Source organism: Zootoca vivipara, chromosome Z2 (genome assembly GCF_965207765.1).
Source record: "Zootoca vivipara chromosome Z2, rZooViv2.hap1.1, whole genome shotgun sequence".
In the NCBI taxonomy this organism is placed as follows: domain Eukaryota; kingdom Metazoa; phylum Chordata; class Lepidosauria; order Squamata; family Lacertidae; genus Zootoca; species Zootoca vivipara.
The window spans coordinates 3,836,924-3,858,792 of NC_142585.1; the positions used below are offsets into that span (position 1 = coordinate 3,836,924).

Below are 21,869 nucleotides of genomic sequence, written 5' to 3' on the forward strand. Positions count from 1 at the left end.
AGCTCCCAGAGAGTCTGGCTTCAGTGCTGGGAGTGATGGTTTCAGACGTCCATAAAATTACCTCCTGGCCACCATCTTCATGATTCTCTTCAGACCCTTTGAAGAAAGCAGCCTCCCAGAGCCTGAGGTTCCGGCTTTCTACCGATTCACTTTGATACCAAGGAACCCTTGTGAATTGCAGAGAGTTCAGAGGCATTTCCCCTGGTGTGCACTAGCTTCACACTTATGGGGTCTGAAGGCCTCTCACAAAATCATCTTCCCCGCAAAAAAACTTTGCTTGAGATCTGCTTATTTGGAATTTGCTCTCAGGTCTCTGGATGACTTGCAGGCAATTTAGATGTGTTGTTGGTGTAAGGATCATACAGGCACAAGACCTCCTCTGTTTCTTGACACCTTTGCAAACATTGCAATCTGGGTGGCTTTGAGGATTCCATGAGGACTAGACACTCATTCAATCACATCACAAAAACAAGGCTGAGATTCATAATTTTAAAATATTTAGCCACCATTATGGTGCAGTGATCCTGACCGAACTTCTACAGCCACTGTGTTTCTGTATTCACAGTTAAATTGAAATTTCACATTGAGGGCACAGCATGCAAAGAGAAGCAGGAAATGCACATTTTGTCATTCTATGCTTACTTCAGCTTCTGTAGCCTCTTAAATGACACCATTATATAAAATGGAGGGCACCCCCAGTCCTTTTATTGGTTAGGGGGAAAGCTCATTCAAATGACACAAGTTCCAGAAATTGCTTTGGTGCCCCATCTGCATCAAAACAACTTAATGAATAATAATTAGTAGACCATTAGTTATATATAAAAAAGGATTAATGGAAATTCTGAGGGCAGGGTGGTTGTTGTTGGGTACACCAAATGGGCTATATGTTTTTCCTTTTTAAGAGCATAATTTACAAGTCTTTAAAAACAACACAGGAATACCCTGTGGCCCAGCTTCTCACAAGTGCACACACATTTTGGCATATGTAAACTTCACAGGAGCTTGATGAGTTCAAGAGGATATCAGAAGTCCTTTTGGTGATGTTAACCCAGTGCCAAACCACCCACACACAACATCGAGGGAGTCAAGTGAGGAAGACGCTTGTGTGAACAGGCCCTTTACATAGACCCCATATTGAGGATCCAGAAAAGTCCTATTATTCCGTATGTAGACCAAGCTCTACTCAGTTTTCTCACAACTCCCCTGCCCGTCCCCCAGCCCGGCTGACGAAGGCTCCAAGAAACTCCATGTTTCACTGCAGCTCATTTAAATCTTGCTGGCAAGCTCATTAGCCACCAGCCAGCAAAATAAAATGAAGGAGTTATCCACCTAGATCTTATCTTATTGGGACATAATCACAAGAAAGCCCGAGAACATAAGGTTGATTTGTGTTATTTCATGACTGAAATGCATATAACAATCCCCCTTTAATAATAATAATAATAATAATAATAATAATAATAATAATAATAATAATAATTTTCTTTGAAAAGAGGAAAACAAGGGGTTGGGAAGTAATACATCCAAATCCTGTTCATTAGGAGCCATGGAAACCCTTGGAAGAAAAGGCTCGTCAGAAATCCTTTTCTCCGGCCCAAGAACTGGAAAGGGAAACAGCTGGACTTAGTTTGAAGCTCAGAATTAAAAGCAATCTAATGAGATCTGTAGGGGATCACTCCTTGGTTGTGTGCTGTAGGCCCTGGTTGCCAGTTTTTTTCTCCTTCAGTGTAATAGCACTAAAAACAAAACAACTTTGGGAGGGAAATTCCTCGGAAATGAGGTAGTTTCTTAGTCACTGGCACATTTCCCCCCACAAATCCTTGCAAAAAGCAACAGTTATTTACAATTCCCCCCTCCTTCTCATGCATAAATTTATAAGCTTTCTCAGGTTTTCTGTGACCAGCTTTCAGCAACAGGACCCCTCCACCCCCCGCAAAAAACCCCAACCTGTTATGTATTAGTGTATATAGTTTTCCCTCAGGTCCTCAGGTCCTTGTCAGTTGTTTTAGGAGGGAACTTTAGGAGGGAACTTTGAATTATGTTTGATACATTGTTTGAGCCAGCCTCTATAAAAGCAGGCCGGCTCAGCAATGCAGTTCAGTTCTGTTCCAGCTTCCAAATAAAGAGCTTCTTTTGGAGAGATTCCTGTGTCATCTGCTATGCTTACCCACTATTTAATACTGGCGACGAGGATGGGATGGAAGGACAGCAGAGCACAGCCAGAATCGGACATGCAATGAGCTGATCACTGAGCGAAATCACTGAGCAAAATCACATTCAGAGCTGACCGTTCTGGCTAGAGCACTGTGCGCCCTCCATCGCCATCCACGTAGGCATCGGAACCATGGCTTCATTCGTGCCTCTACCGCCGTTCGCACCAGCCTCTGAATCATGGGATACGTACCTTGCTCGGTTCGCTTGCTTCCTCCAAGCAAATGCGCTGACAGCGGTGTCTGATGAGCGGAAGCGGGGTCTCTTCCTCAGTCTGTGCGGCCCCGAGGTATTCGAGACAGCCCGGGCCTTGGTTGCACCTCTACCCACCGAGGAAGCGCCATGGGACACGCTCAAAGAGAAGCTCCGTAACCACTATGCGCCCAAGCCGTCCAAAATTGCTGCCCGTCATGCGTTCTACCACCGAGATCAGGCAGAGGGTTAGTCGATCAACAACTACATTGTTGCGCTTTGAAGGGCCGCCCTGCACTGCCAGTTCTGAGACTTAGAAGACTCCCTGATGGATCGAATTGTCTGCGGAGTCCAGGACAACCATCTACAACAGCGCCTCCTCGCCATGCCAGACCTCACGCTGCAGAAGGCCATTGAGGAGGCCACAGCCTCAGAAGCTGCTGAACTCTATGCTCAGGCGATCCGCAAGTCCAGCAGCCCACACTCCACTAAGAAGCCAATTCAGGTGCACCACGAGGTTAGCAGCCACGAGACTTCTTCTTCAGATGAAGACGACGATGTGCACCAAACCAAGCGAGAGCGCAGAAAATTTAAATCAAAGCCCAGAGACCAATCAGCTTGTGCCGGTTGTGGAGGCCGCCATGCCCGCGCTAAGTGCCGATTCAGGGACGCCATCTGTCGGCGGTGTTCAAAAAAAGGACACATCGAGAAGGTATGCCGGTCAGCTCCGTCTGACACGCCCCCTTCACCATTTCGCAAGGCCAAGTCTTCACTCCGGTCCAACAATGAAAGCTGTTTTGCACTAACCAACTGCCACTGCACGTCAGGAACCGCGATTGGACAAGCCAACTCACTGACACAATGCAAGCTACACATCACGGTGCTCATCGAAGGAGCTCCATGTGATATGGAGATCGACACCGGGTCTGCCATGTCCATCATGTCCTGGAACACACTCAAAAGACTTCTGCCCAGGCTGTCGAAAAGGCAACTTGACCAGCACCGTGTACATCTCAGAGACTACCAGGGAAATGACATTCCTGTGGTAGGCGTCGGCAGGTTCCGGGTTGCCTTCAAGGAATTCTTGGGCCTGCTCCGACTGGTGGTGGTTGAAGGTCCACGTCCTAGCCTCCTAGGGCTAGAATGGTTTGATGCCCTCGGCATGGAAGTCACCGGCATCAACAGCATCTCCAACGCTGAAACTGAGGCCCTCATCAAAGACTTTGCTGAGGTTTTTGATGGCACCCTGGGCCAATACACGGGCACGCCCATATCTTTCAGCTTGGATCCACAAGTCGCCCTCATCAGACTTAAGCCATGCCGGGTTCCGTTCGCCCTCAAAGCTAAGGTGGATGAACAGCTGGACAAGTTGATCGCTCAGGGCGTCTTGGAGCCAGTGGATCATGCCAAGTGGGAGACTCCCATCGTTACACCAGTCAAGCCAGATGGGTCGGTGAGAATATGCGCTGATTACAAGTGCACAATCAACAAGGCGCTTCAGCAGCACGCTTATCCGGTTCCCGTCGTCCAGCACCTGCTGCACTCCCTGGGTGAAGGCAAGGTCTTTGCAAAACTGGACCTTGCCCAAGCCTATCAGCAACTGCCAGTCGATGACGCCACCGCGGAAGCCCAAACGATCGTTACCCACCGAGGGGCGTTCCGGTGTCGCCGGTTGCAGTTTGGGGTGAGTGTGGCTCCTGGCATCTTCCAAAGCCTTATGGAGCGTCTCCTGCAGGGGCTTCCGGGCGTGGTGCCGTACTTCGATGACGTATTGGTGTCAGCAGAGTCTACCCAACAGCTGTTCGAGCACCTCCGCACCGTGTTGACCAGATTCCAGGAGGCTGGACTCAAGGTAAAGAGAGAGAAGTGCAAGGTCGCTGTTCCGGAGGTGGAGTTCCTGGGCTATCGTGTCAACGCCTCCGGTCTCCACCCGACGGAATCCAAGATCCGGGCCATCCAGCAGGCCCCCACCCCAAAGAACAAAACGGAGTTGCAGGCATTCCTCGGACTGCTGAACTTTTATAACATGTTCCTGCCCCACAAAGCAACTGTAGCCGAGCCTCTCCACCGACTCCTCAGCACAAAGACACCTTGGTCCTGGGGTCATCGGGAGACGACGGCCTTCAATGCGGTCAAGGCTCTCCTTTCATCGGACAGTGTGCTGGTACAGTACAGTGAAGCCAGGCCGCTGGTTCTTGCCTGTGATGCCTCACCTTTTGGCATCGGCGCCGTCCTCAGTCACCGTTTTCCGGATGGAAGGGAAGCACCGCTTGCCTACTTTTCCAGGACGTTATATCCGACCAAATGGAATTACAGCCAGCTTGACAAGGAGGCACTGGCACTTGTGGTTGGAGTGAAGAGGTTCCATGAATACCTCTATGGCAGGAATTTCGACCTCATCACTGACCACAAGCCGCTCCTGGGCCTCCTCGCGGGTGATAGACCAACACCACCGGTCCTCTCGCCTCGCATGCTGCGATGGACTGTTTTTCTGGCAGCTTACCGCTACCAACTCATCCACCGCCTGGGAAAGTCGCTGGGCCACGCTGACGCTCTTAGTCGGTGCCTTCTTCCAACGCTTGTGGATGTTGAATGATTGTGTAAAAGTGTCATTATTGTTTCACTGTACCTTTAAGAGTCAGGAAAGATCTAGTGATTGGAGTTCTGCAGCTGTGGAGCAGCTCGACAGGTGTTGCTGTGAAGCTGATGATGCAGGGTATATCAGGGGTGTTGTGTGTTGCCTCTGTGCTGGGCAATTTCCCAGTGTGCTCTTGGTGGGTGGTTTGGTTGTGTGTAAGCCTAATTTAATTCTTGTTATTTTTACTTTCTCCATTAAACCAAGCATTTGTTTAAGTCTTGGTATGACTCTATGTGTAAGTCCCTCAGCCAGCTCCTGCTGATGCAACTCAATTGCTTCTAACCCTAACATTTTGGTTATGGGCCCAGTGGTTGAGTGTGGAACTGCACGTTTGTTTTTGGAGAAAGGTTTAGAAAGGTTTCCCCCCCCTCTTTTCTGCTGCAACGGTTTTATGGGCTGGTGATTAAAAAGTTCCAGCATGGCAGACCGTGTTGCTGAGGCTGAGAAGGCTTTAACATTCCCACAGCTAACGGCCGATAACTACAGTTTATGGTCCTTTCGCATGGAAGCACTTCTGACTTCCCGTGATGTGTGGAAGTACGTGACCCTCCTGCTGCTCCTGTGACCGATGCCTGGTCGAAAGGTGATACTAAAGCAAGGGCATTACTTAACTTGGCTGTTAGTGATCAGCAAGTTGTGTATATAAGAAATAAGAAAACTGCCAAAGAAATGTGGGACAGTCTTGCGGCAGTGCACGTTCGAAAGGAGTCAGCGTCTGCCCTAACATTTTTAAAACGCCTGTACCAGACAAAGCTGCAGCCTGGAGGCGACCTGGCAGCACATTTAAGACGTCTGGAGGCGATACGCGGCGAACTAATTCAAAGAGACGTAGATATAACTGACATCCAATATGTGTTTATTATTCTTTGTTCTCTTGGTGAAGACTTTGATGCCATAGCTAGCCAGATATCTGCTGTACCTCCAGCACAATTAACTGTGGAAGGGGTAACAGCAAGATTGATGGGCGATCTGGACAGAAGGGAGGCTTGTGGGATTAGCACTCCTATTTCTAAAACTAATGAGGAACGCCGTATGCAAGTCTGCAGTGATTCATCTGCTTTCAAAACTTCCAAGCATTGCTGGTTTTGTAAAAAGCAGGGGCACCTTGCGAGGGACTGCAGATTTAAAAAGCAAAATGCTTCAGGGTCAGTTCCAGTTCGTAAATCACAGACAGCAACCCAGCAGTCGGCAGCACATCGTAAAGATGGACGTGAGCCGCGAGCGTTCCATGTTCGTGAATTAGGTCGTAAAGTAATTAAAGATGACACGTGGAAATCGTTTGTAGTAGATTCCGGGGCGTCAATTCATCTTTGTAATGACCGAAGTCTGTTTGTTTCTTTCGAAGAGGAAATTGGCACCATTCATCTGGCCAACTCCAATGTTCTACAGTCGCTTGGCAGAGGTACTGTGAAACTCAACTCCTTAAACATCACAATAGCAAATTGCACTTATTGCCCATCAGTGGACAATTTATTATCAGTAAGTTGCTTTGCACGCCAAGGAGTAACTGTGTGCTTCACAAAATCACTATGTGAGTTCTACAAAGGGGGAAAGCGTGTATTGTATGCCAGAGAGTCTGAAGGTTTATATAGACTATATTTTAAAAAGCATTCACAGCCACCTGTGAACTGTAGAGTAACCCAGCCAAGGCAAGGGTTGAGAAAAAGGCAGGGGCTGAGAAATGTAAAGCCTCACTCCGGATGTATTCATGAGGTGCATAGACTTTTGGGACATTTAAATTTCACAGATGTGATAAAGACAGAGAAGATTGTTGATGGACTAAACTTGAAGCCATGTAAATACTATATGCAATGTGTATCTTGTTGTAAGAATAAGATAAAGGTTGCAAGAAAGGGTAAATGCTCAGGCAGGAAAGTAACAGAGCCATTTGAACGTGTGCATTGTGATTTAGTAGGGCCACTCCCTCCTTCTTTAGGAAATTCAAACTATTGGCTTACTCTTATTGATCAGTACAGCAGATATTGTTTTGTTTACACCATTGCTGAAAAGTCACAAGCACTTGAGAAGTACAAGATTTTTTGCAACTGGGTAAAAACCCACTTTAACAAACCTATAAAACATTTATTTTCTGACAGGGGAGGAGAATTTATTTCTGAGGATTTTTCACATTTCCTGGAAGCGCAGGGGACTGCTCACGAGTTGTCCTGCCCTAGAAGTCCCTGGCAGAATGGGATAGTAGAAGTAGTGCAACATGATTTGCAGGCAGGTGTTAAAACTTACTTGCATGATGCTAATTTGGGGAAAGAATATTGGGCGGAATCTCTTCATGCCTATCTTTACGTTAAGAACAGATCCTATCATTCTAGTTTAAATGTAACACCCTATGAAATGTTGTTTAAAAAACGCCCTAATTTAAAATACCTACAAATTTGGGGTTCAGATGTTATTATTCACTACCCTGCTAGACACAAGTTGGATGAGCGTAGTGTTCAAGGAAAGTTTATGGGCTACCAGCAGGGGGCGTACAGAGTTTATGTACCAGCAACTGGCAAATTTCATATTACCAGAAGCATAATTGAAACTGTAAATTGGAATAGAGTTGCTATTTTTCAAGATAGTGCTGGTTTAGATAATGCTGATGAGGAGGAAGTAGAAGTAGAAGAGGAAGAAGCTGGAGCAGGGGATACTAGTGAATCTGAAGACGAAAAGCCTGTTGTGTCTGGTGATTTGTTTGAAAATTTAAAGACACAGACACCTAAAGAAAGGTTAAGTTCTTCTGAGTTTTCTGAGAGTAAGAAAAGCCCACAAGAGTCTCATCAGTCTGATGATAGCAATTTACAGTCTGAAGCTAGAAGTCCAAATAGTTCTACTGATTCTGAAGGGCCTAGCTCTTCTTCAGGACTAAGACGTTCAGACAGAAAGAGACAGGAACCAAGACGGTTTTCAAAAGAGCAGTTATACACTGTGTATGCCAATAAAGCAGTTTTTGAGCCAAAATGCTACAACCATGTTCAAAAATTACCTTTGCATGAAGCTGCAAATTGGTACAAAGCTATGGATGCTGAAATAGCTTCTTTAAAAGAGCATAACACTTGGTCTCTTGTACCACAAACCCCAGACATGAGAGTTATTGATTCAAAATGGATTTATAAAGTGAAAATGAATGATAAAAACGAAATTGTAAGGTACAAGGCTAGATTAGTAGCCAGGGGTTTCCAGCAAATCCCAGGTGAAGATTATGATTTGTGTTACTCACCAAGTGTAAAGTATGAAACTGTTAAGCTTTTGTTAAAAGATGCATCCCAGCGTGGACATTCTGTCTATCATGTAGATATAAAAACTGCCTATTTGTTTGCAGATTTAGAAGAACAAATTTTTATGCGTGTCCCTGATGGCGTAACCGCCACTAAAGGAGTAGTGTGCAAACTAAATAAATCTCTTTATGGTTTGCATCAGAGTGGTAAAAACTGGCACCAGATTTTAGTGAAGGAATTGCTGAATTTTGGCTTTACACAAGGCAAGGCAGATAACTGTGTGTTTACAAAAGAAAATGGAAATTCTGTGACCAAATTATGTGTTTGTAGATGATATACTAATTTCTACAAAAACTAAACATGAATATACACAGATAGTGTCACTGTTACAAGAAAAATTTGATGTGGTAGAATTAGGCAAAGCTAAAAACTATATATCCATGAAAACTGAAGAAGGCAAAAATGGTTCTTATCTGATTCATCAAACTGCAAAAATAGATCTTGTTGAAATGTTATGTTTAAAGAATGCAAATGGTAAAGAAACGCCTATGGTATGTGGTTCCACTTTTACAGATGGCAATAATACGTTCTCTGACAAAACTTTGTATCGCTCTGCCATAGGCAAGCTCAATTTTATTCAAAGAGTTTCAAGGCCAGATGTAACTTATGCTTTTCATTTTCTGGCAAAATTTGTAGAAAAACCCACTACCCAATGCTTCAATGCTCTTAAGAGAGTGGTGATGTACCTCAAACACACAAAACATTATAGGTTGGAATTTACACCATCTATTGACAAAGGTTTTGAAATATATTGTGATACATCTCATGCTGTAGAGCAAAACAATTACAGAGGTACATCTGGTATGGTTTATTTTTATAATGGGTGTCCTTTTGAATGGAAAGCACAGAACCAAATGATTAATTGTCTTTCTACAACCGAGAGTGAGTTATATGCCTGTGCTCAGGCCATTCGTGATATAGAGTGGTATTCACAAATATTTGAAGATTTAAAGATGCCAGTATCACTCCCAGTAAAAGTTTATCTCGATTCCCAGAGTGGACTTGCTATCCTGTGCTCAGAAACCAACACACAGCACACTAGAGTGTTGAGATTACATTTACAATTTGCAAAGAATTTGATTGCTGACAAAACAATTGTTTTTGAATATGTTCCAGGTGACAAACAAGTTGCAGACATCTTTACTAAAGCACTTCCAAAAGTTGCGCATGAAAGACATGTACAAAGTTTGTCTCTGTTTCACAATAATGAACTGCAGGGGATATGTTGAATGATTGTGTAAAAGTGTCACTGTACCTTTAAGAGTCAGGAAAGATCTAGTGATTGGAGTTCTGCAGCTGTGGAGCAGCTCGACAGGTGTTGCTGTGAAGCTGATGATGCAGGGTATATCAGGGGTGTTGTGTGTTGCCTCTGTGCTGGGCAATTTCCCAGTGTGCTCTTGGTGGGTGGTTTGGTTGTGTGGGTGTTTTGTGTAAGCCTAATTTAATTCTTGTTATTTAAACAAGCATTTGTTTAAGTCTTGGTATGTGTAAGTCCCTCAGCCAGCTCCTGCTGATGCAACTCAATTCCTTCTAACCCTAACAGTGGAAGACCCAGCTCCAGCGTCATCAATCCTCTTGATTGAAGACCTTCCAGCAGCTCCAGTGTCGGCTACTGATGTGGCCTCCACATCTGCCCAGGACCGGACTATCAGCCGTGTGCTCAACTGGGTGTGGAGGGGATGGCCACAAGGTCCCTTCGCCTCAGATCTCCAGCCGTTTGCAACCAGACAACACGAGCTCTCGGCTCATCGTGGCTGCCTATTGTGGGGGGACCGAGTCGTGATTCCTCAAAAGCTCCGGCAACGCGTCCTCGAGGCTCTGCACGTCGGACACCCAGGAATCGTCAAAATGAAGGCGTTGGCTCGGTGTTACGTCTGGTGGCCGAACATGGACGATGCCATCACTGCATGGATTGCCGCCTGTCAAAAGTGCCAAGAGTCGAGACCTGCACCGCCAGCAGCTAAAGGGCACACTTGGGAGACGACCAAGGCACCCTGGTCAAGGGTACACATCGATCTTGCCGGCCCGTTCCACGGATGGACCTTTATGGTGGTGGTCAACACCTACTCCAAGTGGCTGGAGGTGGCCCTGATGACATCCACCACTTCCGAGGCCATCATCCGGGTGCTGCGAGGCCTGTTTGCAACCCATGGGTGTCCTGATGTTCTCGTCTCCGACAACGGACCACAGTTCACCTCAGGTACGCTTGAACGGTACCTCATGGGACTGGGCATCTGTGACAAATTGAAGCACTTTTAAAATGTTTATTTCTGCCCGGCTGGCAAAGAGTTAACCCACCTCCAGCCTGACTGGCATAGAACTCTGATGGGGGCGGGACTGTGCCAGGTTTGAAAGGAGGGAGAGTCGGTTTTGGTCAGTGAGGAGGGAGAGGGAGGAAGGTGTGGTGTGGTGTTATGAGGTGGCTTGTATGAAGACAGTTAAGAGGCTAGGAAAACTTAAAGTTGAATGTTTGACTGAGTTTATTTTGCACAACTGGAACAAAGCTAATTAATAAATGACACGTTAAAGAATCACTTATGTTTTTAACACAATAAAACTTCATCTCTGTTTTTGCCAACAAGAGGTCCGTCTGTATTTTTCCAGCGAGGTACCAGGACTCACAGCCGTGGTGACTCAAGAGAGGGCAAAACTCACCTCAGGCAGGGAGGTGGTGGTTTGTGTCCTGAAGTTACACGGAGGAGGCTTAGAAGGGTAACTTGAGGTGCCAAGAAGTTGCCAGAGTGCATAGGGCTAACTTCTACAGTGGGGGAATCCAACTGAGGGAGACCCTTTACTGGAGGCAAGAGGTTATTCCTGGGGGGACAGCCTAGAGTTTCTTAAGGTACCAGGCCACGCAAGCTGGAAGGCTCTCCTTACTTAGAAACCCATTAGTAAAAGGGGTTTATTTTTGAGGCGGTAGGACCAGAGGGTGGGTGTTTTCCCCTCTGGATTCCTGTGTCGCAGGGATAGTAAGGTAGAGTGGGACCTGGGTCGTCACAGCATCCAACATGTGCTGACAGCACCATTTCACCCCACCAGCAATGGGCAGGCAGAAAGAATGGTGAGATCGGCAAAAGAGGCGCTTGCGCGCCTGAACCAGGGGGACTGGCATGAGCGGGTCACCGAGTACTTGCTCGTGCAGCACATCACCCCTCATGCGGCCACAGGGCGGAGTCCGGCTGAACTGCTGATGGGCCGTCGCCTTCGATCTCCACTCGATCGACTACACCCGGATTTTGGTGTGGCCAAACCCCCGGGCTGTGCCAACGCACCACAGTCTTTCATTCCGGGGGATTGGGTTTTTGCCCGGAACTTTGTGGGAGACATTCCTTGGGTGCCGGCCACGGTAGTGGGAGTCACTGGACCCCGCTCATACCAGGTGGCACTTGAAGACGGACACTTATGGCGCCGACACATTGACCAGCTGAGGCGCAGGGTTGGGAATTTGGACACGGCTACAGTGCCCCCAACTGCACCCCCAGCTCCAGAGCAAGCTCTAACAGAAGGCGAGGCTCGATCTACACCTCCCTCACAAGCTGCGGACGTGGATCCTAGACAAGCCACGTCAGAGGTTCAGCAGGGCCCCCCAGAGACTAGAGCCACTGCTGTGCCTGACCATCCACCGAGTCCGCACATGGCGGTTCCTTCGGCAGTCGCGGAGACAGGAAACTTGGACTCACCACCAACATCGGTGGCGCCACAGGCTCAGCAGGAATCGGCCAACCCCCTGGACACTGGTACTGGCCCTCGGTGTTCCACCAGGGTCACCAAGCGGCCATCCTACTTACGGGACTATGTCAGTAACTGCACTTGAAACGTTGCATTGTAAATAGAAGCTATGTACCTTGAAACTGTTATGCCCTTGTACCTAATTGAAACCATTACGAATGTAACTAATACCTTTTCTCGGTGGGGAGGGGTGTTATGTGTTAGTGTATATAGTTTTCCCTCAGGTCCTCAGGTCCTTGTCAGTTGTTTTAGGAGGGAACTTTAGGAGGGAACTTTGAATTATGTTTGATACATTGAGCCAGCCTCTATAAAAGCAGGCCGGCTCAGCAATGCAGTTCTGTTCCAGCTTCCAAATAAAGAGCTTCTTTTGGAGAGATTCCTGTGTCGTCTGCTATGCTTACCCACTATTTAATACAACCAATAGAAACACCAAACATCTAGCCAGAATTAAGTCTGGCTTAGTAACATGGTGTTTTAATAAATAAACTGGCTACTTCTGGAAATATTATGCCTCTCAGGAGCAATTTATTGTAGTATCTCAGCCAATACAATTCTATCTTTTATATAAAAGTTCTTCTTTTGGGGGGGTTCAGTGCAGGGGGTGGGGGATGTGAACAAAAATCCCGACCCTGGTCTACCAAGCAATTAATGTTTCAGTATAAAATAGAAGGAACAACCCGAACACACACACACACACACACACACACACACACACACACACACACACCTTACAATACAACACAGGAAAGCAATAATCCCCCCATGATGTTCCTTGTTCATTCTTTCTCTTTTACCCTCAGCCAATTGTTTTCAGAGTCAGAGGGACACAACGATGGCTGAACTAGGGAGAAACTTCCAGAAAAGTTTTTAGTCTTCCTGCAGACTTCACATGTATCATTCTATTTAAAGTGATTTGATTTCCCCCCTTCCCCCCAAAATATAAAAATATATACATTTATCCAGGAGTTTCCCATTGCCTCAATATAGCCCCCTCTGAGGTTAGAGGTAAGTGGGATCTTCCAAGAAAGAAGGTTGCAAATCTTGCCTCACATCAGCCTCCTTCCTTCCCTTCCTGGCGAAATCTCTCAGCCTCGCCAGTTGCCTAAAAGTCTGTTCCTGGAAACCCATTAAAAACCACCAGCTGTTAATGTGGTCTTTCCCCAGCCTATCGTCCCTCAGTTGCTGTTGACTGTGACAACCATCTTCCCTAACCATTGGCCATGAAGGCTGGAGCTGTGATCCAAACCATCTGGAAGAGGTCTAAACACATCACATGGACTGGTCTTCCCATTTTCCATTTGGTGAGAAAAGCATTCAAACCATTATCATATCTCTTTATGGCTTCAAGTCATGGCTTTCTCCAAAGAATCCTGGGAGTTGCAGTTCGCTAAAGGTGCCAATAGTTGTTAGGAGACTCCCTGTTCCCCCCCCAACAGAGCCACAATTCCCAGAATTCAGTGGGAAGTGGGATAAACAGTTAAGCCACTCTGGAATTGTAGCTCTGGGAGGGGAGCAGGGGTCCCTAACAACTCCAGCATGCTTAATGAACTATGAATCCAATTATTCTTTGGAAGAAGCCATGACTGAAGTCATAAAGTGATACGATACTGCTTTAAAAGTATAGAGCAGATGGGACCTAAATCTATTTCCCTGTGTGAAACAGCTTGCAGATCAGCAGTTTGACACCAAGGAAGTGTAACAGTTATTATACCTAAGGACCGCACTGTCAAAACTAGGAAGGGGTTATGGAAGCCAAGTGTTTGCCTCCAGTAAAAATTGGGTGCTGGAAGGGTGTGGAATCTCTTCTAAGCTGAGGGAGGGGGATATATACCCCATATATCAATGGTTCCCAATTAGCTGCAGACCCCCTTGTTTTCAAAAGCCAAGCCATGGACCCCCTACTTTTGAAAATTTTGATATCTCTTATGGTAGTTTTTGTTATGAAAATAGTGCCACAGACACCCTGGGGTCTGTGGAACACCAACTGGGAGCCACTGCCATAAATGCATCTGGGTGATTTCTTGGAGAACGGCTGGCGGCGGAGACAATGATTGGCTTTCCACAGCTGAGAACAAGGTGTGCAAAAGCTAACCGTTCACATTCTGTTCTAAAGATTGGAACACCCCACCCCACAAAGAAATGAGCCCCTTCCCTCTCCTGGGTAAGGCATCTGAGCGTAATGGATACATGTGGGAACTCAACATTATACAAAGCAGCGTCTGTTTGCTTGAGAGGCAGCTTCTTTCACTGCCCACGAAATATGATAATTTTTTTTTAAAAAAAAGAACTTTTGCTTCTGTACAGATAATTTCATGTGGGTTGGTTTTGTTTTTTTGTTTTGTTTTTGAGGGAGGGAGGGGAGAGAGATCATCCTTGATACATGCCAAGATAGGACTCTGGTTCAGCCATTTGTTTTGCAGGGAGCAGGCTAAAATAAAATAAAATGGGAAGGGGTTGTGGCGAGGCAAGAGAGAATTGGGCTATTTAAAAACAACACAAAAGCAATGCTACCTACAGGCCTGTATATACAACTTAGTTCACCACATCTATTGTGGTTTCTCAGTCAACAGGTCAGACTAACTGGTCCAAATCCTCACATTCATCTTCTCCTTCCCAAAAATTGAGAGAGAGGGAGGGGGGGAGAGAGAGAGAGAGAAAGAGATTGGAAAAACTCATGAAACCCAGCGGCAACATAGTAAAAACTGTACACTGCTGTCCATTAACTTACAAATCTCACACCCCCTCCTCCCTGCCCCCCCCCCCAAAGTCACTAGATGGTACAAAAGTGAAATCGGGTGCCTATTCGGGTGCCTGTTTCATTTTAATAGCAGTCATTTCCCACCCTCAAAAAGTAAAAGAAAGAAAGGAGTTGGCACAGTTATCTCCACTGTCTCTGCACAGCCAGGAAAAAGAGGGCGCTGGCGAGGAGAGGTGCTTCTAAGGAGGCCACCCTAGGGGAGGCATTGCCGGGGCTGGCATTTTTGTTCATTTTGTTGGTGTTCTGATTGACTTCTGTTGCGTTGAACACGAATTCGGGGGAGCACTGCTGCAAGTCACACCCACTTCCGCTGCCTTCTCCACTACTTTCATCACCTGGAAGAATTGCACAGACAGTTTGTTAACTCTATAATTCTAGCATTCTATTCAGATTCACCATGTTGTGAGTTTGGAGGAGCCTGAACAGGGAGCAAAACCCATCTACTAACTCCTCACCCCATGCAAGAAGCAAAATTTGGACAAGAGTCAGCTGCAAGGAACAAGTGCAATTCAGGGTGTGGTCACTTTAGATGGGGGGATATAATTTTTGCAAATTTCTTCAGTGAGATTTAAAAACACATTTTTAGGTATGAGGAATTTGAATCTATGGTCATACCTCGGTTTAAGTAGGCCTCAGTTTGAGTATTTTCAGTTTAAGTACTCCGCGGACCTGTCTAGAACGGATTAATCCACTTTCCATTACTTTCAATGGGAAAGTTCGCTTCAGGTTAAGTACGCTTCAGTTTAAGTACTCCGCAGACCGTCTGGAACGGATAAATCCACTTTCCATTACTTTCAATGGGAAAGTTCACTTCAGTTTATGAATGCTTCAGTTTAAGTACTCAGTGGACCGTCTGGAACGGATTAATCCACTTTCCATTACTTTCAATGGGAAAGTTGGCTTCAGGTTAAGTACGCTTCAGTTTAAGCACAGACTTCCAGAACCAATTGTGGTTGTAAACTGAGGTACCACTGTACTACTATTTCTGTGAGGCACATAAACTGCTTTAGGAAAACCAAAGAATTTTAATATTGCCTTTTGAAAATGTCAGTTAATGCTTAATAATAATAATAATAATAATAATAATAATAATAATATATTACTATATATTACTATATTTTTAATGATTTCTATGCAATTCTACACACATTTTATTTACCAAGCAAAACCAAATTATATTTATTTAATCAAAATATCTTTTGAATTTCTAAGCCTTACCACAACTTTTTAACACCCTCTCGTTTTTGGAATTTGAAAGTTTTAAAGTTCAACATGCCCTACCAACATATGCAGTGCAGAGCAAGCGTCATCCAGACTGGCCCAGCACCTCCCCACTCTTTCTGTTAAGGAAGCCCATCAACTCCAGGCACAAAAATTGCAATTCACCTTTGAGTTTGTCTTGGTGCTCCGGCAGGTGCAAAACATTGTGGCTAGACTGTTGATGGGGACAGACTCTTGCCGGCACATAACTCCAGTGCTCAAAAGTCTACCCAGACTGCCAAATAAGCTCAAGGGCCAGGTCTACAGTTTTTGTATTCCGTTACAAGGATCCTTAACAATTTGATTCATTATATCCCTAACTGATCACTGAGGCCTTCCAGGGAGTCACTGTTAGTGGTTCCCCATGACCTGAACGTATGGCTCATATCTGCAAGGAGTTCTGTGGGCCCAAGTTTATGGAACTTGCTTCCAGTTGCCGCCAACGCCCAAGTGATCTACTGGCAGAATGAAAGGCTGTTCACCAAGTGCTCACTCCAATGCTCTGCATTCTACCACTAGTCAGGCTCGCATCATTTTGCCACACGATAAATTGGTAAATTCTTGCCACGCTTCCAGCACCCAGTCAGATCTCTGAGAAAATCAGAGGAATGCAGAAGAATCTTACACACCCCTCCATTTTGCAGAAACAGACCTCCCAGGCATCCTAGAACCTTAAGCAGCTCTAGATATAGGCGTTCTCCAAAGGTCAATGGCCTCCAGCTCCCATCAGCGTGGTCAGTGGTGCTGGAATTCAGCAACATCTGGCAAGCCTCAGGTTCCCTCTCCTTGCCTTGGGAAGACTCATCTGCACTTACTTAGATCAATGAAGTCAACGTCATTGCCATTGTAGGCATTCTTCATCTTATTGGTCATCACACGGAGAGCCATGATTTGCCGGCGAATCACCATGTCTGGCTTCAAGGTGTCAACTTGCACTTCAGGATTGGTCGCCTGGTTGGCTAAGCCGTTCGCTGTCACTGCGTAGACATACCTGTGAGAAACAGCATTCACTCCATCAGAGGCCACTCAGTCAGTGGTCAGCAATGGTCAGGATGAGGGATGAATGGAACAGACAGCGGGAGAGGTGACGTCTTCACACCCCTCTTGTCTGCTCAAGAACATAGGAAGCCTTATACAAAGCTAGACCATTTGTCCCTCAAGCTCGATATTGTCTACACTAACCAGTAGTGTTTCCACAGGATGTCACACAGTCATACCTGGAGAAACAGGAATTGCACCTGGGAACTTCTGCATGGAAAGCACAACTTTCCAATGCCAGGTTGAATTAGCCATCATTGGCAACTGCTTGTGAATGGCCACTGTTATTACTGCAACTATAGTTGCCTATATTTTTTGTATTTTTGCCCTCACTGCTTATAATTCACCACCACCACTGTCCCACAAACTCTCTCTGTATATATTTATCATCTATCTATCTTCATGGATCACTGCCTTGTCGTGGCGAAGAGGCTTAAATAACTTAGAGAAGTTATGTTTTGACCAAACGTGATCCACCTGGAGAAGGAATTGGCAAGCCACTCCAGTATCCCTGCCAAGAAAACTCTATGGACAAAGACAACAGGCATATAAAAGTTATGACGCTGGAAGATGAGCCCCTCAGGTCGGAAGGCGTCCAACATGCTACTGAGGAAGAGCGGAGGACAAGTACAAGTAGATTCAGAGCTGATGAAGCGGCTGGGCCAAAGCCGAAAGGTCGCTCAGTGGCGGATATGCCTGGAAGCGAAAGGAAAGTCCGATGTTGTAAAGAAAAATATTGCATAGGAACCTGGAATGTAAGAACCATGAACAATGGTAAGCTGGATGTGGTAAAAAATGAGATGGCAAGAATAAATATTGACATCCTGGGCATCAGTGAACTAAAATGGAAGGGAATGGGTGAATTCAGATTGGCCTTGGAGTTCAAAATGAAGCAGGGCAAAGGCTAATAGAGTTCTGTCAAGAGAACAAGCTGGTCATCACAAACACGCTTTTCCAACAACACAAGAGACGACTCTACACATGGATATCACCAAATGGGCAGCATCGAAATCAGATTGATTATATTCTCTGCAGCCAAAGATGGAGAAGCTCTATACGGTCAGCAAAAACAAGACCTGGAGCTGACTGTAACTCAGATCATCAGCTTCTTATAGCAAAATTCCAGCTTAAACTGAAGAAAGTAGGAAAAACCACTGGGTCAGTAAGATACAATCTAAATCAAATCCCTTATGAATACACAGTGCAAGTGAGGAACAGGTTTAAGGATTTAGATTTGGTGGACAGAATGCCTGAAGAACTATGGATGGAGGCTCATAACATTATACAGGAGGCAGCAACGAAAACCATCCCAAGGAAAAGGAAATGCAAGAAAGCAAAATGGCTGTCCAACGAGGCCTTACAAATAGCGGAGGAGAGGAGGCAAGCAAAATGCAAGGGAGATAGGGAAAGATACAGGAAACTGAATGCAGATTTCCAAACAATAGCAAGGAGAGACAAGAGGGTCTTCTTAAATGAGCAATGCAAAGAAATAGAGGAAAACAATAGAATGGGGAAAACCAGAGATCTGTTCAAGAAAATTGGAGATATGAAAGGAACATTTCGTACAAAGATTAACCATAATAAAGGACAAAAGTGGTAAGGACCTAACAGAAGCAGAAGACATCAAGAAGAGGTGGCAAGAATACACAGAGGAATTATACCAGAAAGATATGGAGGTCTCATACACCTCAGGTAGTGTGGTTGCTGACCTTGAGCCAGACATCTTGGAGAGTGAAGTCAAATGGGCCTTAGAAAGCATTGCTAATAACAAGGCCAGTGGAAGTGATGATATTCCAGCTGAACTATTTAAAATTTTAAAAGATGATGCTGTTAAGGTGCTACACCCAATATGCCAGCAAGTTTGGAAAACTCAGCAATGGCCAGAGGATTGGAAAAGATCAGTCTACATCCCAATTCCAAAGAAGGGCAGTGCCAAAGAATGCTTCAACTACCGCACAATTGCGCTCATTTCACACGCTAGCAAGGTTATGCTTAAAATTCTACAAGGCAGGCTTAGGCAGTATGTGGACCGAGAACTCCCAGAAGTGCAAGCTGGATTTCGAAAGGGCAGAGGAACCAGAGACCAAATAGCAAACATGCGCTGGATTATGGAGAAAGCTAGAGAGTTCCAGAAAAACGTCTACTTCTGCTTCATTGACTATGCAAAAGCCTTTGACTGTGTCGACCACAGCAAACTATGGCAAGTTCTTAAAGAAATGGGAGTGCCTGATCACCTCATCTGTCTCCTGAGAAATCTCTATGTGGGACAAGAAGCTACAGTTAGAACTGGATATGGAACAAATGATTGGTTCAAAATTGGGAAAGGAGTACGACAAGGTTGTATATTGTCTCCCTGCTTATTTAACTTATATGCAGAATTCATCATGCGAAAGGCTGGACTAGATGAATCCCAAGCCGGAATTAAGATTGCCGGAAGAAATATCAACAACCTCAGATATGCAGATGACACAACCTTGATGGCAGAAAGTGAGGAGGAATTAAAGGACCTTTTAATGAGGGTGAAAGAGGAGAGCGCAAAATATGGTCTGAAGCTCAACATCAAAAAAACCAAGATCATGGCCACTGGTCCCATCACCTCCTGGCAAATAGAAGGGGAAGAAATGGAGGCAGTGAGAGATTTTACTTTCTTGGGCTCCTTGATCACTGCAGATGGTGACAGCAGTCACGAAATTAAAAGACGCCTGCTTCTTGGGAGAAAAGCAATGACAAACCTAGACAGCATCTTAAAAAGCAGAGACATCACCTTGCCTACAAAGGTCCGTATAGTTAAAGCTATGGTTTTCCCAGTAGTGATGTATGGAAGTGAGAGCTGGACCATCAAGAAGGCTGATCGCCGAAGAATTGATGCTTTTGAATTATGGTGCTGGAGGAGACTCTTGAGAGTCCCATGGACTGCAAGAAGATCAAATCTACCGTGTTTCCCCTTTTTTAAGACACCGTCTTACAACTTTTTTTTCTCAAAAAAACACAGGGTGTCTTATTTTCGGTGGGGTGTCTTTTTTTTAATTACCTGATGATGATAAGATATAGTTTGCATTTCTGTACATTACATTTCTGTACATTAATTAATGATGATGATAAGCTATAGTTTGCATTTCTGTACATTACAAAAAGGGAAGAAAAAAAGAAGAAAAACTGGCTTAGGTGGTCCGCCCGGCCCGGCAGGGCGCTCCAAGCACTTGGCGCTGCGCCGGTTCTGGGCGGCGGGGAGGCAGGTCTCCTCGGCTGGGTCAGGCGGAGGCCGCTGGCTCGGGCACTCCGCCCGGCCGACAGAGCGCTCCAAGCGCTTGGTCTTGCGGAGCGCTCGACGCGCTCCACGCTGCAGCCACCGGATCTGGGCGGTGGGGAGGCAGGTCTCCTTGGCCGGGCCAGGCGGAGGCCGCTGGCTCAGGTGCTCCGCCCGGCCCGACAGAGCTCTCCAAGCGCTCGGTGTTGCGGAGCGCTCGATGTGTTCCACGCTGCAGCCGCCGGATCTGGACGGTGGGGAGGCAGGTCTCCTTGGTCCGGCCAGGCAGGGGCCGCTGGCTCAGGCGCTCCGCCCGGCCCGACAGAGCACTACAAGCGTTGGGTCCTGCGGAGCGCTCGACGCGCTCCATGCTGCAGCCACTAGTTCTGGGAGGCGGGGAGGCAGGTCTCCTCGGTCGGGCCAGGCGGAGGCAAGACCGCTGGCTCGGGTGCTCTGTGTGCTCGTCGCTGCAGCAGCTGGCTCCAGGCACCGAGCCGGCAGGCTTCCTCCTGCTGCTGCTGCAGCCAGCATTCTGAGTCCCGCTGGCTGGTTGGGGCGCTCGGCGGTCTCTCTCCACATGGCATGGAGGTATGTCTTATTTTCGGGGTATGTCTTATGTTTAGCAAATGTTTAAAAATCCTGCCATGGCTTACTTTATGGCTACGCCTTAAAAAAGGGGAAACACGGTATCCATTCTTAAGGAAATCAGCCCTGAGTGCTCACTGGAAGGACAGATCGTGAAGCTGAGGCTCCAATACTTTGGCCACCTCATGAGAAGAGAAGAATCCTTGGAAAAGACCTTGATGTTGGGAAAGATGGAGGGCACTAGGAGAAGAGGACGACAGAGGACGAGATGGTTGGACAGTGTTCTCGAAGCTACAAACATGAGTTTGACCAAACTGCGGGAGGCAGTGGAAGACAGGAGTGCCTGGCGTGCTATGGTCCATGGGGTCACGAAGAGTCGGACACGACTAAACGACTAAACAACAACAACATCTATCATCTATCAATCATCTATCAATCATCTATCAATCATCTATCTATCTATCTATCTATCTATCTATCTATCTATCTATCATCTATCTATCTATCTCTAATCGACACACACACACACACACACACACACACACACACACACACACACACACCTGTAACTCAGGATCTCACTTCATGCATCTGATGAATGTAAGAAGAGGGTTCTAGATCAGGCCGACAGCTCATCTAGTCCAGCAGGCCAACCAAATGCCAATGAAAGCTTGCTAGTCTCTTTGGCCAGGTTCACACAAATGCTAAAGCAGCATTGATTGCACCATGGTATATTAAACCATGGTTTAGTGTTATGTGTGAATGCTGCCCAGCCACTGAACTATGGTGTGCTTATTGTCAGCAAACCATGATCTGAAGGCTTGCAAGTTCTTGGATTTTTAAACTATGGTTTGGCATTATATTGGCATTAACCATGGTTCATTTGACCACTCCAAATGCTCACCAAGCCACAAAGGTATGAGGCAAGAGCAGCTG

At 46.1% G+C, this 21,869-nt stretch overlaps 2 protein-coding genes across 2 annotated transcripts in view; one reads left to right on the forward strand and one right to left on the reverse strand.

The window, feature by feature from the left end:
* The first annotated feature begins 10,671 nt into the window (after positions 1-10,671).
* LOC148686534 (uncharacterized) lies at positions 10,672-12,771 on the forward strand. The gene has a single exon (XM_088665204.1). It carries the CDS (start codon positions 11,375-11,377, stop codon positions 12,128-12,130), a length of 756 nt encoding a protein of 251 aa, XP_088521330.1. The 5' UTR covers positions 10,672-11,374; the 3' UTR covers positions 12,131-12,771.
* Positions 12,772-14,395: 1,624 nt separating this feature from the next.
* Positions 14,396-21,869, reverse strand: part of GPC4 (glypican 4) — a 110,378-nt gene continuing 102,904 nt past the window's right edge. The window contains exons 8-9 of the mRNA XM_060270287.2: positions 16,879-17,054; positions 14,396-15,138 (exon numbers count right to left, since the gene is read on the reverse strand). Of these exons, the coding sequence (XP_060126270.1) occupies positions 14,924-15,138; positions 16,879-17,054 (391 nt within the window). The 3' untranslated portion in view covers positions 14,396-14,923. The remainder of the gene's footprint in view (positions 15,139-16,878; positions 17,055-21,869) is intronic.

Coding starts and splice junctions, on each gene's coding strand:
- LOC148686534 (XM_088665204.1), top strand. CDS start 11,375: ATGGTGAGATCGGCAAAAGAGGCGCTTGCGCGCCTGAACCAGGGGGAC.